Genomic DNA, 13868 nt, shown 5'->3' with positions numbered 1-13868 from the left:
GGTACACCGGAGATGGCTCGACGGTGCTAAGGGCGCTTCGACCATGAGCGACCCAACTACCAATGAGCAAAAGCCGATGAAGTGAGCAGTGCATAAAGCCAGAGAAGGAACAACGAGTCAACCAACTTGATGGTGTCTCGGGCCTCGGAGGTCTCGGGAGGATGATGCATCACGAAGATCGTCATCTCTCCGATTTTGCGGAATGTGGGTAACCGGAAACTCTGTTCTTAGCGGGCTCTTTCCCAACTCGAATCCACCTCACGAACAAACAAGCACAGAGCCAAGACTTCTCAGGCAGAGAAATGGCCTGATCGAACCCGTCGTTTTTTTGGGGGGGGGGGGGGGCAGGCAAGGTACGCTTGCGTGCCCCATGCCTTGCCCTTCCCTTGCGTCTGCACTTGGAGCACTGTATCAGATTCGGAATCATCGCACTGTAAGTGGAGGCGGCCGATCAGCCCCCGAAACTGGCGGCAAAGAACGGTAACACCACGGTGACATTAGCCGCGGGAACGTTTGTTGGCCAAAAAGACAAAAAAGACCATGATCTCTCCAAATCGGGTAATCCGGATATTTCTGGTCCCCATGCAAGATCGGACCTAACAACAGGTATCTTGCTGGTCAGATCGGGAACTGGATGCAGCGCACCAGCGGGAGCTGCGTGTCCCACCCAGGTTCGCCTTGGGCTGGTTGGCCCCGTGTCCGTTCATCTTTGGAGCAGCAGGAGGTTGGATGCGATGGACGGGCAGTTTGATGAGTGGCTTGCGGGTGGGTTGCATGGCACACCCCTCCGTCGAGTGACTGACTGACTGATGGCTGGCGGCCGGCCCTTCGTTCAGGACCAATCCGCATCCTGAGAGTCTCCTCGGCATCCAGGCTTGGACTTATCCGAGATCAAGCACTTTGCGGCCAGGTTACCGGGCTTTCTCTCTGCTTTCATTGTCTTGTTGGCCGGCCCGGCTGCTTCTGTGTGTGACCGAGGCCGTTTCGCTAAATCACCCCCGGTAGAAACGTCTCTGTGTGATGCAATCGCCCGATACTTAGTTACCGAATGCCCAACAGACGGCGACAGCCCGGAGAGGGAACCGGTACACATACGACCTCCCCATGTGTCTTGACTCTTTCCCTAACCCAAGACTATGTGTAAATACTCTCTAGCACTGGAACCAGGCAAGCCGGGGCCACAAACTCTTGCACTGTGAGCACACTGTCAATGAAGCACTGTATGAATACTGCGTATTCGACACTGTCCATTGCCCCTCTGAGCCCGGAGACCTCCCCTCCCCCCGGGCTCGCCACTGTCCGACAAGTGACGCTTCTCCCCGCTGCATCGGGTGATCGCGTGGGTCGTGAGGAGATGCAGATTCATCCTCCCCTGGGGGACTTGCCCATTCTTGTCATGGCCTGTTCCCGGGGGTTGGGTTGGCCAACCGGAAATCAACGCTCATCATCGGCCATCGTTTCTCCTGGTGCTCCTGTCACATCTCACACTTCATAAGTTCCTCTAGTTGCTGCCGCCGGACCCGCAATCGTACCATTTCTTTGGAAGAAGAAAAAGTCTCGCCCCTCCCATCGGGCCGTCCCAGATCGGTCGGCGGGTAGGCCAGGTCGTTGATCGATCTGGGATGGTGTTTGTGAGTGGGGTATCAGGGGGTTGATGTTGATGTTGGAATCGCCTTCACTTGACGCTAATCCCCAGGCGATGAGTGACATGAGATAATTATAGTGAGTTAGTGAGTTATTACAGGCATTGTGAAGTAAACCCAATTCTCAACGCTGATATGTGCAAAACAATCGGGAAGCGAGAACTTCGGGTAGTCAACACTTGGCGCTCTCGTGCAGGAAAGAGCCGATGAGAGCGAGAACAAATGAAGGACCATGTCACCTACTTAAACGACGTTGTTAACAAAGGGGGCCCGTCTTGAGCAGACTGGAGAAGGATATTGAATAAGCCATCTTGTAACTGTCATCGTGTGAGAGAGGACCATACGGACGAAGTAGAACATAGGTCTCAGGAAGAGCAACCATATCATGAACTTGGATCACAGCCACTTGCCCGAAGGCTAACAATAACATCAAACATCAGTCACACAGAGGAAACGACAATCTCCACCATCGTCACGAAACAAACTTGATGTCCCATCCTCTCTACACAGTGCCATCCCAAGATTCCTAGCAACCTACCTACGTACCTACCTGGTTGCCTACTACGAGTAGTATCCCAATCAACTGCAGCAATCAGGCCATCACACAAGCCACACAGTTGGCTATTCGCCCCTCTCTCCCCTGAAAAGGGGGAAAACCGTACTCACAAACCCAGCTCAGTGTCCTTCCAGAAGGGAGCACAGAACCGGCCGTCCAGTCACTAAGTTCGTACACGCTCGCGACCACCATCCTTCTCAATGCATCATCATCATCTTTGCCCATGCCTCCCGCCGTGATTGCTGCCGCACAAATGCACCGCAATGCAGCAAGCCTGTCGCTGGCCACCGGGTCGCAGAACACCCACCAGCCTCCCAGCCCGTGCCCAGGGCTAGTACCCCTGGTGCCGGGTGTTCATCAGAGATGGTGACGAAGGTGGCATTACTTGCAGAGTACTGCGTGCTTAGTAGCAATATTCCCCCATTCGGGATGCGTTTCATTTAAACTTGTGGTGACGTGGCATGGTAGGTAGGTTCGAGTCAAACAAAGTGGCTGGGGGAGCATGCAGAGCTATTGCAGATGTTTGTTCTTCCCTGTTTACACACATGGCCTCCCTGACTCTTGGGGCGATGTTTTAGAGTTTATTGCCACCGGTGAGACACAAAATGGAGTATGTAAGCGAGGGAGGAGGAAACGGCAAGCAATGTTCGAGGCCTCATCTCGTTCATTCTGAGAGAGTTTGTGTGACCTATCATCTTAATGCCTATATCTACGACTATCTGTCTGCTTGTGTCATCTACTAAGATAACACAGCGCTAGGACACTGTCTCGTCTTTAGTGCTGGACAGATGTGTCTAAGTATGTACAGAGGTTGATGGCAATTACACTCAACTGCTTGATATTGGCTTCCTGAAGGTTTGCCCTTTGACCAAGACCGTGGAGTTGAGACGTGCATGCTGTTCTCTCTCAGTCCCATAGAGTGTGTGCCGCAAAGTTGACCTGAAGTGATGGCAGTTACTCGATCGATATCATTGGGTTCCAGCGAGAAAAATGTAACGATTCTTATGATACTCAGCTGAAGCCTATGCCGAGCAAGTATCCAGCGCCAAAACAAACCAGCTTACTGTCCTCCTAGATGCCTTCGCAGTATTACTCTATCATACGTCAGACAACAGCAAGTGACCAAGACCTTTCATCGACGATCCAGTTAGTCAATCATACAGATATGAGCCACCACAGGAAGGCGGACAAGTGTCTCATCTTGCTCTATCTCCAAGTAACCGTACAACATATGGAACAAGGATTGCTGCCAACTCGTGACACAGACTCTATGGACGCGCGAGAAAAGAATAAATCTTAGCGTTCATTGCTATGCTATATCAGAGATCACTACCACCATCTGACACAACACATTGGAATAAGGCACATTACTCTGCAATGACTCTTGAACAGCGTAGCACTTTGACAGCCAGCCTCAAAAGTCGTCTCTGCATTGTGAAGGTCCTGCCATTGTGAGCATACATACCTAGGCAAGGACCATCAAAGGCCAGGGCGGCGAGGAACAGACAACAATCTTCTGTCGTCGACATGGAAGCGGCGGTCATAAAAAGACATCACACGTATCATGGTGTTGCCCATCTTCCTCCTTCAGCAAGGCCACTCCCACCAAGATCCCCAAGATATCCAATGATCAACATGTCCCATACACCCCATTCCATTATTTTATCATCAGTGAATGTGTTTTGCCTACTACACTTTCTCTCAAACCAAACTATCTTACGTAGTGAGGTTTAGCTGCTCGCAAACTTGTTCGCCCAAACCCAACGCACAAACCCTGTTGCCATCCACCAACCTACCACACGTCCGACAGAAAGGAAAGAACCAAATTACCTATTCATACAAAACGAATCACAGCCTGAACCAGGAAAGGAAAAATAAAACTAGGCTCGAGAGCAAGACTGAGCACCCTATGTCTCTCAAAAGGGCGCACCCAACAACCCGCGTCACCGCAATCATCTCTTCCGCTGCTTCTTTCCGCCCCGATCCTCATCGTCCAACCCGCTTTCCCGATCCCTCTTCCTCGCCTTCCTCTCCAGCTCATCCCAGCTCTCTCCCTCGTCCTCCTCGCTCGCCGCCTCGTCGCTCTCCTCGTCCGAAGCGTTCGAGTCATAATCCGAGTCCTCCTCGCTCGACTCGGACGCGGCATCCAGCTCGCTCTCGTCGATCTCAAACGCCGAGTCCTCATCCTCTTCCTCTTCGCTGGCGTCCTCGTCATCCGAGTCGTTCTGCAAGAAGCCCCAGCCGCCGTCGAGGAAGAACTGGTGCGGGTCGGCCAGCACCGTCTTCATGATGACGGACCAGTTGAGGTTGAGCGGGCCTTCCGAGAAGGCAATGTCGGACGAATCGAGGAACTCCTTGACGTCCTCGAGTGACTCGACCGGGATGGTGTTGATGTGCACCGGCGGGCGGGTGAAGTCTTTGAAGACAAAGACCAAATCAAAGTTTTTGAGCCCGAACTGGACACGTTCCAGGTGCGCAATTTCCACGTCTTCCAGTGTGATAACCAGGAAAGGCGGTTCGGTAATCTGGATGAGGCACTCTGTGGTCGGTTGGATGTAGACATTGCTACGATTGGGCACGCCGTAGAAGCCAAGGTCGCGGAGCGGCATGTCGACTTCGATGCCCTCGTTGCGGCCTGCCTCGGCGATCTTCTCAGCGAAGCTCTTGAACAGACGGTCGAGCTCGGCGCGGCGACGGCGTTCCTCCTGCTCGGCCTCGAACTCGTCCTCGTCGCCGTACCGGTACCGGCGCTTGCGGTTACCGGTCTCGTCGAACTGAATATCGGTAGCCTCGCGGTAGAACTGCACATCCTTGGTCTTCTTCTTGCCGAACAGGATGGGGTCCTTGAGGTGGAGGTGGATGATGACGATCAGTTCGTTTTGGCACGGCTGGAAGAAAAGGTGACGGACGTTGGAGAAGAGAACGTCGACCCGCTGTGTGCCGCTGAGCGGCGACTGGTAGCGGATACCGTTCTGGTGGATTTCCACCTTGCCAGGGACGCGCTTCCCTTCCATGGCAGGCCGAATGAAGACATTATCAAGGACGGCCGGACGCCGATCTGACGATACATGTTAGCATGCGACACGTCATCCTGTCTCGGCACTGAATTACTTACTTCGGATCTCAATCAGCTTGTCCTGCTCCACAACATCCTCCATATCCTTCTTCTCCTGCTCCTTCTTGACCGACTCGCGCTTGAGGTTCGAGATCTGGTTCGCAATGTCCGCATAGCGGTCGCCGTCCATGGACCGGAACGTCAAGCTCCGGACAAAGTGCGCCGAGGCATCCTCGAAGGGTTGGTCATCCTTGCGGCCAACACCCTGACCAGGGGACAGGAAGTTGATACGGAGGAACGACCACTCGCCTTCGTCGCTCTTGCTGGCGTTCTTGATAGTGTTAATGTGGAAGGGGACGGGGCGACCCATGACGGGAAGCACGATGGTGTTGTTCTTGGCATCGATGACGATGCTCATATCGCGGACCTTGGCCGGCAACTGATTGTCGCGCTTGTACGATTCGAAGCGCTTGAACTTCTTGACCTCGACACCATTCTTATCGTCGGTAGCTTCGGCATACTTGAGAAGGCCCTCCTTCTGCTTCTTGGCCGCGAGCTCCTTCTGGTGTTCGCGGCGCCTTTTCTCGGCGTCGTCATCAGGGGCGGTGTTGCGCTCGGAGCGCAGCCGCGTGCTGGTGATATTCTTAGTCGCGACGGCACCGACGCGAGAATCCCGCTTCTCCTTCTTGGGAGTTGGCTGGGCCTCCTCCTCGTCCTTGAAGAAAAACGAGGTAGCGTCGGCGTCGGCAGGGCATTCGCCAGTAAACACTACAACCTCGCCAGATGTGACACGGACAGTATCGGTGAGGACGAGGGAGTAGATCTTGCTGTTCTTGTCCTGAGGCTCCGGGTTCTCGATGTCGCTGAAGCCCGTGGTGATGCATAGCGTCATGCCGTCGCGCAGGACGCGCGAGTTCTTGCCGCTGAGGATGAGGGTGGAATCCTTATTCTCGAGGCCGATACCGTAGCCGACGTTCTTGAGGAAGTGCTTCTCAAGGTCAGGCTTCTTGGCCCTGATGAAGTTGAGCGCCTTGTTGTACACATCCTTGACGGTGACGCCGTCGCGGATCTCCTTCAAGACGAGGTTGTGCACCGCCAGCAAGAACTTGTAGTTGCTCTCCTGGGACTTGTTCGGGTCGACCATGAAGGTACGAGCGATTTGGGAGCAGTACGACTTGTAGCGCAGACCCATCGCGGCGATGATGATGCCGGGGTGAAGAGGGTCATCATTGGCATCCGTCTGCCACTTCAGGTCAAACTTGCCACCGCTCTGCACAATGGGCCCGAGGATCCAGTCGAGCTGCTCGGGGTCGAGATCGGCCGGCATCTTTTGGCGGTTCGGGAGCTCAACCGACTTCCAAAACTTGGCATCCTCAAGCTTGTTGAAGACCTTGTCGGCAAGAGCACTGTGCTTGATCTTCTTGTCCTGGTCGAGAATGTCGGACATCTCATCGAGGAAGTAAGGAGTGAGCAAGGCGACGCAGGCCTTGGAGGCAGTGCGCATGGCGCGAAGCTCGGCCTCATCCTTGATCGAAAAGGCGCCGGCGGACAGCGCTTGGGCGATATCAACCTCCTCGACATCCTTGCAGTTGTCGGCAAAGACTTTCTTCCACTCGTCCACGAAGGGGCCCTTGGATGTGTCCTTGGTGAGAACACCGACTTTTTTCTGCAGCCGCTCGTCTTGTCAGCGTTTTGGAAAACAAACAACACTGCACAGTGATGACTCACGCCTGCAGCCTTAATGGCATCGGTGATCTTGATAAAGAGTTTCTCGTTCTCGGCGTTGTCCTTGCCTCGCACGAGGACCTCAACGGGGAACCGGCCGCCCTTGATCTGGTCGAGGTACTTGGCTGTGGATGATGTGTCAGGTATGCATTCGAAGCAAGCAAACTCGGCATCGGTCGCGACGAACCTTTCTTCTGGGTGGTGAGGATATAAAGGGTGTCGAGGGTGAAGAGCATCAGGGTTGTGGGAAACTCGTAGCCGAGAAGCCAAAACTGCCGACCGTTAGCTTGCGGAACAACGCGAAGGGTTGCGCGCGTCGCGCGAGACGTGACCATGTCAAAGGAAATGATGGAAGGAGGCTCAAACGTACGTGCATGGCGTTGTTCTTGTGAAATTCCTGCTCCTCCTCAACCTTGCCCATCAAGATGACGATGGAGTTGGCGCCGCCGAAGAGCGCGTCGCCGGAGCGCTTGTCGGCCTTCCATGCTGAGATGAAATGCGACAGGCGCTCCTGGAAGGTCTTCGTGTCGATCTTGATGTCCGCCATGGCGGGCGACTGTTGCGGGAATGCCTGCTGACAATTGGCGATGGGCAGAAATTGATGAATCCCCCCTCCCGCGACGAATTATTGATTGATGGCGATGGTGATGGCTTTTGAACGACGGGGATGGAGGTTTGGGGAGAGCTCCAAGTCGAGCCCACTCTGCGTTGCTCGAGGCAAAGCCAGCAAGAAAAGACGGGACAGGGGCCCCAAAAATTCCTGGCCGGGGCGGTTGCGCGTGGACTCACGTCACGGACGCCCTGAGGCGCGTCTGGGTGGGGCTGATGCCTGCGTTAAGTGGTAACGTACGGTAATAACGGTGTAAAGTACGGTATTGGATGGTCTTTGAGTGGTCGAGACCGCTGTCGATGGTTCGGGGTCAGAAACGTCGGGATTAATAGTTAAATCAAGAAGGAAGGCAAGGGGTTGATTTAACTGTGATAGAGTTGAGGCCGGCCTTGATTCTCGAGGCTGAAGACTGGGGAGACTGATTGTTTGCGGGGCACGAATTGGGATAAAGAACTGTCTTCTACGAGACTCCTTGACCCGAAATACAGCGTCCCCAAGAGTTCTAACGATGCGACATCTTTTCTCATCATGCACACCTAAATACACTCAAACCAAGAACCAAGGACAGGACACGACTACAGCCGAGGACCATGCTCATGCTCGGCACAAGGAAAACAAAACCGTTTAAACAGAACATCGGCTAGCATCATGCAACGGGGCAAAAGTAACAACAAAACCCCAGCCAGAGACAGAGAACCCCCGAGTGCGCCATGTGATCCCCATATCCCAAAACATTTCTCTAATAACAATGGTTGGTTGAAACGGCATCCTTCCCTCCCCATCTTTTTCATCCTGTCAACCAATTAAGCCCCATGACCAAATTCTCCATCAATCAACCTTGTTCTCATTACCCATTCCACCGCTCATGACGACGCCGCATGGTGCTGAGGCGCGGAGGGCTGGTTCCATGACAAATACGAGGGATCGCCCAGCTTGCGGGGCTTCCAGAGGAAGAAGGACAGAATGAAGTAGACATCGAGGATGAGACACAGGCCGCCGACGACGAGGAAGATGATGCCGGGCCAGATGTTGCGAGAGCCCATGGTGGAGAGGGTCGTGATGACAAACGCCTTGCGGCCGTTATACACAGTCGTGTCAAAGTTATCCTCGATATCCACCTGGTATTGTCCTGCCTTCATGATGTCTTTTTCATTCTTCTGGTACAACTTGTAAAAGTTGGGCGCAGCGGCGAGCATCATCCAGTTCTGGAAGGCTTCGTCCTCTCTGGGGTTGATGGGAGGGTTCTTCTCGGTATATCCCTTCTTGAAGCGGCGCTCCCAATTGGGTGGCGGCACGATTTCGTCCAGGCGGTACTTGGTCGGCCCATACAGGTCCTTCATGCCGGGCCAGGCAATGTCCTTGGTGGACATGACGTACGTCTCATTGTCGGCAGTCGAGCCACGGACAGAGAGCAGCACGGGGTTCGAGAAGGTGTCGTTGAAAATAGAGTTGGCCACGAGGCCGCACGGGTAGATGATCTTGCCAGTGCCGCGGGGGTCGTAAGCCACAGGAGCGCAGGTTGAGTCGTTGATAGTGCGGCCGTCGACGGCATCGCCAAGCAGCTGCTTGGCGTTGAACGAGTTGACGTAGCGGCGGTGGTTTTGGTAGAAGTTCTCGAGGTTGTAGAAGAAGCTGATGGTGGGGTTCAGATCCTCAGGGATGTTGAACTTGATTCGGCACATGATGCGATCGTCCTCGAAGTCGGGGCCCTGGACTGTCACATTCTCGGTTCTCCACTCGGCGACCATCGGGTCGAAGTTGCTTTCGGGCTTGGAGAAGTGCGCCGTGATGTACTTGGAGGGCAACGGGCCGAACTGGTCCTTCGGGGCATCCTTGGCGCAGTCGGTGTAATCAATGCGGATGTCGCGAACCTAGGGATTGCGAGGCTGTCATCAGCAGGCCTGGTTCCACACAATAGGGACTAGCCAACAAGGAGAACATACCGTATACGCGAGGTATGTAAGCCAGGCACCGAATCCAAGATAAATGGCGGAGAGGATGGAGAAGATGGTAACGATGAGTTTGGGAGTCAGCACGCACTGCCAGGCGCGCATGCGCTGCTGGCGAAAGGCAGTATTCGGCGGCCGGTTCTTGTGGGCATTGTCTATCTCTGAACTGGCATCGTCACCGGCATCATTGCCGGCGCCACGGCGACGTCGGGGCGCCATGGTGTGTGTGGGTTCTGGATGTGGTGTTGGCTGGTTGCCCGCGATGGATGGCTTAGGGAAGGAGTCGTCAGTCTGAAAAGGAGCGTTTCAAAGACAACGGAACCTTCGGGGTCGGCTGCGCCCAGGACTTGGTCCGTGCATCAAGGCTTGGCACTGAGGCTGTGGGCTGTGACGGGCATCCTGCGGGAGGCGCAGGGCGAAGGCCGTCAGCAGCCAGCCGCATCCTGAATCAGCAATAAGCAGCCCGAATTTCCTTTCAGCACCTAGAGGGAAATGAAACTCAGTTCAATGTTGAACTCAATTGTGAAGCTGAGGACAATACAGGATCAAAGGCTACAATGAGACATCAAGGTACCTAAGGTATTTCATCAAGGAGATCGATGAAGTGAAACTCTGTCAACGCAACCCGGAACCATCCTTGTTGGAAGCCTTGCCGACTACACCATCTGCTGCGTCTGGTCCACCAGGCATCAATCCTTCGTACGACCTATGTTCTGCGAACGTTGATTCAGGTGTACTAGCAGGTATTCGGCCCAAGGAACATCCGGTCTTAGTCGGACAAACTACCTAGGTGCCTGACTTCAAGATGAGGTTTTGGTGACTTTTCTCACAAGTCTAGACATTGGGGCTAAGGATCCGGATGGCAGAAGCCCGATACCCCCGCCCTAGATTGGCATAGAAGCTTGTTGGGCTGTTGATCTGACACGCGTGCCGTATTGCCCTCACGTACTTCAAGGTCAGTTGGGTACTCCCCGGTTTCAGTTCCCAGATGTCTGACACTTTCAAGATCTAAGCCCATTGGTTGTTGAGTGACCTGGCGCTTTGAGGCATCAACACACCGAGCACCCGGGTTTTCTGCACATCAACTACCTTACCTACGTTCCTCGTCTTGCGTTCCCGTCAAAAGTTGGCCCTCCTCGACATCGGGCAACATGCAATCGAATCTGCAAAGAAGGCTCCAAAGAACGCTGGGCACGTCAACTAGCAAGAAGATGACAAAGCATCCCCGACTCGACGACATCCATCCCAACCCAACGCAACCCATCACCAGCCAATTGCCTGCATCTTGTTCTGGATTGGGCTGGGTGCATCTGGACGGCATCACCTACACTGGATGCAGCCTAGGGGATGCCGGGCCAGTTTCGAGCCTGTGCGTTTTCTAGAAGCCTTCCACACAAACGACTGGCCCGTGCCGGCACGACAGTTGTGTGGAGGAGGAGGGGAAGCTGATCCCGGCACAGTGCGGCCTTTGTAAAGAGGGGTGGCTTGCGTCCACCCAGGCCCCGGTTGGGATTGCTCCTCGAATTGAGACAAAATGATTGAACACAAACGACGGAGAGTTCAAAGATAACAAATTCAGAGAGAAGGACACACTTAGCCATGGTCTGCAGCAAGCCAGATATAATTGGGCCTAAATGGTTACCTAGCTGTCATTTCACCCTGCTAAGGAGGGAGATGTGATGGTGCCATGCCCGGACACAGTGCACCTTACCGTGCCGGTCTGCTGGGCTTGAAGCACCCCACTCCTGGACTGGAGCATCCCCAAGCTTCATGCCCTACTTCCAGTCGCGGCAGTCGGGCAGTTGGAAGGTCCAGGTCCATTCCGTCGTCCAGTCCATCCATCGTCTCTCAGTCCCCGCTCTCTCTGCTCTCTCCAGTTCGCCGTCATTATCTCTCACAGCTCCAGCGACCTGTCGCGCTGGACCCAGCATCCCGCCCTCCCCACCTTGGGCACGTCCCGCCTGTCTCTATCCCCTCATCCAGCCTGCCCGTGTTCAACGAGCTTCCCCATCTCGTTTGCGTCCTGCGACACTCTCCCGACATCTCGTCAACCTGCAAGGTACTCGGTGTCGGCCAGCTTCGTCGCCGATTCATTGTGCCTCCGTGCCTTGCCCGGACCCGGACCTGAGCCCTGGGACTCTCTTCTCTTCTGCGGACCTAGGTTCCGCCCCTCCTCAGTTGCTTCTGCATCATCATTGTCACTTGCACCACTCCCCCACTCACACCGCCCCGCCCTGTCCATCCACGCCATCCAGCTTTGCCTGGGTAACCTGTACTTCTCCCTGAATCCTACTTATTTTTCTTCCGCCCGGAACTGTAACTGCTGCTTTTGATCCTATATACCAATTCTCCATCCCTTTCCCTGTCTCGTCAGTGCTCGTCTCTTTGCCGCCCAACAGCACTCCGACGTTGGAGCCCCGGAAGAGACAGCCACAGTGGTACCCGGTGCCTTTGTTTGCCCGCCACAGCTCGTGCTGGGCGGAATTATTGGTAAGGATCCCCCCTCCCCCCTTTCCGCAGCATGGATATTGTGTCGGGTTTCTTTATTCCATGCTGGCGACGATGCTGCCTGCACCACCCGGGCTATGACGGCAACCGTGAATGGGGAGTCGTGATCTCGGCTGCAGCCCTCCGAGTCATTCAAGACTCGCTGCCTCAATTCCTTTATCTCTCCCTTCAACTTCGGACAGAACCATTTCGCAGTTGGAAAACACAATTGTCTGACGTCAAGTCGCAGCTTTTGGGAGCCAGCGTGTGTGGATCCAAAGTGATCGAAACGGACGGCACCACTTTGAAGTTCTTTGACCATCATCGTCCTCCGCTGCCTAGATACGGCCGGCACCGCGTCTTGGATCGGGAATCTCCCTGAGTATAGTTGGTGTCGACAACACATTGACCGACAGCATGTCGAATCCGACATTCACCAGCCCCTTTGGGGCGCATTCGAACCCGTTCGGCTCGGCGAGGCTGGATACGTCGAGTGCGATGCAACGAGTGGCTGAGGAGGACGAGAACGATAACGTCACGTCCCCAACTTCGCCAGGCTTTGGCGGCCAGCAGTCTACGGGAGGAGCAAGCCTTTTCCGTGGTCCGTTTGGAGGAAATGATGGTGCGGCAGAGTCTTTCCCTCCGGGCGTTCGGAGCCCCGTCAACCAGGAAGGCTACCCAGCCAAGTACAACTTTGCACGCCGCACTTCGGTCTCGGCGGAGTCCTTGAAGCCTGTCGGCGATAGCCTCGATAATTGGTCGCCTCCAGTACATCCCAAGACTCCCGAGCAGCTGGAGAGGCTTAAGAAGGCCATCAGCGGCAACTTTTTGTTCAGCCATCTCGATGAGGAACAGACCGCTCAGGTGCTCGGTGCCTTGGTAGAGAAGCCGATTCCGACCAAGGGAATCAAGGTTGGTGTTTCCGCTCCTATTTGCATCTGGCATGAAATTAACTTGGTATTCAAGGTCATCACCCAAGGTGACGCAGGCGACTTCTTCTACGTTGTCGAGAAGGGCTCTTTCGACGTTTACGTCAACCCCAGCGGTTCACTGCAGCCGGGACCGGACGGCATGGGCGAGCACGTCGGCCGGATCGAGGCCGGGGGCTCATTTGGCGAGCTTGCGCTTATGTACAACGCGCCTCGTGCGGCAACGGTCATGTCGGCCGAGCCGAACTGCACCCTCTGGGCCCTCGACCGCGTCACCTTCCGGCGCATCCTCATGGAATCCACCTTTGCGCGCCGGCGCATGTACGAAGGTTTCTTGGAAGAAGTGCCCCTGCTGTCCAGCCTTACCCCTTACGAGCGCTCCAAGATCGCCGACGCGCTGGAGAGCCAAAAGTTTCCTCCCGGACATACCATCATCCGCGAGGGTGATCCAGGACACGAGTTCTACCTGCTCGAGTCCGGTGAGGCCGCCGCATACAAGAGCGGGAGTGACGAGCCGGTGAAGCACTACAAGAAGGGCGATTTCTTTGGCGAGTTGGCGCTGCTGAACGACGCGCCCCGCGCCGCCAGCGTCGTGAGCCAGACCGAGGTCAAGGTTGCGAGGCTCGGGAAGTCGGCGTTCCAGCGTCTGCTGGGCCCAGTGGAGGGCATCATGAGGAGGACGAAGTATGTCGGAGTCCATCCAGGTGCGGAGACTGCTGGGGAGCCGATGCAGACTTGATGGGGGAGATGGACGAGAGGCGTTGGGACAGAAGGGTCATGTGGAAAAGGATGGAAGGGAAGAAATAAATATAGGAGACAGACACGCTGGCGAGACTGGAGACTGGACTTGAATAGGTTGCTCGTCACGCTGCAGCAGGCGGGAATATCAAGGAAGGGAGGGAATGGATGGACCG

The 13868-nt window shown here is 55.0% G+C and overlaps 4 protein-coding genes across 4 annotated transcripts; 1 reads left to right on the top strand and 3 right to left on the bottom strand.

The window, feature by feature from the left end:
* Positions 1-4151: 4151 nt before the first annotated feature.
* VTJ04DRAFT_10059 (uncharacterized protein) lies at positions 4152-7526 on the bottom strand (the record flags this gene model as incomplete). Its single annotated transcript, XM_069357757.1, has 5 exons — positions 4152-5257; positions 5315-6920; positions 6983-7104; positions 7167-7251; positions 7350-7526. 5 exons carry the CDS (start codon positions 7524-7526, stop codon positions 4152-4154), a joined length of 3096 nt encoding a protein of 1031 aa, XP_069214794.1.
* Positions 7527-8164: 638 nt separating this feature from the next.
* VTJ04DRAFT_10058 (uncharacterized protein) lies at positions 8165-8380 on the bottom strand (the record flags this gene model as incomplete). Its single annotated transcript, XM_069357756.1, has 1 exon — positions 8165-8380. The coding sequence occupies one exon, from the start codon at positions 8378-8380 to the stop codon at positions 8165-8167; it is 216 nt and encodes a 71-aa protein (XP_069214793.1).
* Positions 8381-8452: 72 nt separating this feature from the next.
* VTJ04DRAFT_10057 (uncharacterized protein) lies at positions 8453-9757 on the bottom strand (the record flags this gene model as incomplete). Its single annotated transcript, XM_069357755.1, has 2 exons — positions 8453-9460; positions 9533-9757. 2 exons carry the CDS (start codon positions 9755-9757, stop codon positions 8453-8455), a joined length of 1233 nt encoding a protein of 410 aa, XP_069214792.1.
* Positions 9758-11308: 1551 nt separating this feature from the next.
* VTJ04DRAFT_10056 (uncharacterized protein) lies at positions 11309-13693 on the top strand (the record flags this gene model as incomplete). Its single annotated transcript, XM_069357754.1, has 6 exons — positions 11309-11353; positions 11439-11597; positions 11938-12028; positions 12276-12290; positions 12414-12937; positions 12992-13693. 6 exons carry the CDS (start codon positions 11309-11311, stop codon positions 13691-13693), a joined length of 1536 nt encoding a protein of 511 aa, XP_069214791.1.
* Positions 13694-13868: the final 175 nt, after the last annotated feature.

This window comes from Mycothermus thermophilus, assembly GCF_041956435.1.
Source record: "Mycothermus thermophilus strain CBS 625.91 unplaced genomic scaffold VTJ04scaffold_7, whole genome shotgun sequence".
NCBI classification, from domain to species: Eukaryota; Fungi; Ascomycota; class Sordariomycetes; order Sordariales; family Chaetomiaceae; genus Mycothermus; species Mycothermus thermophilus.
The sequence above is the reverse complement of the archived record's forward strand: the minus strand, read 5'-3'. Positions and strand labels throughout refer to the sequence as shown.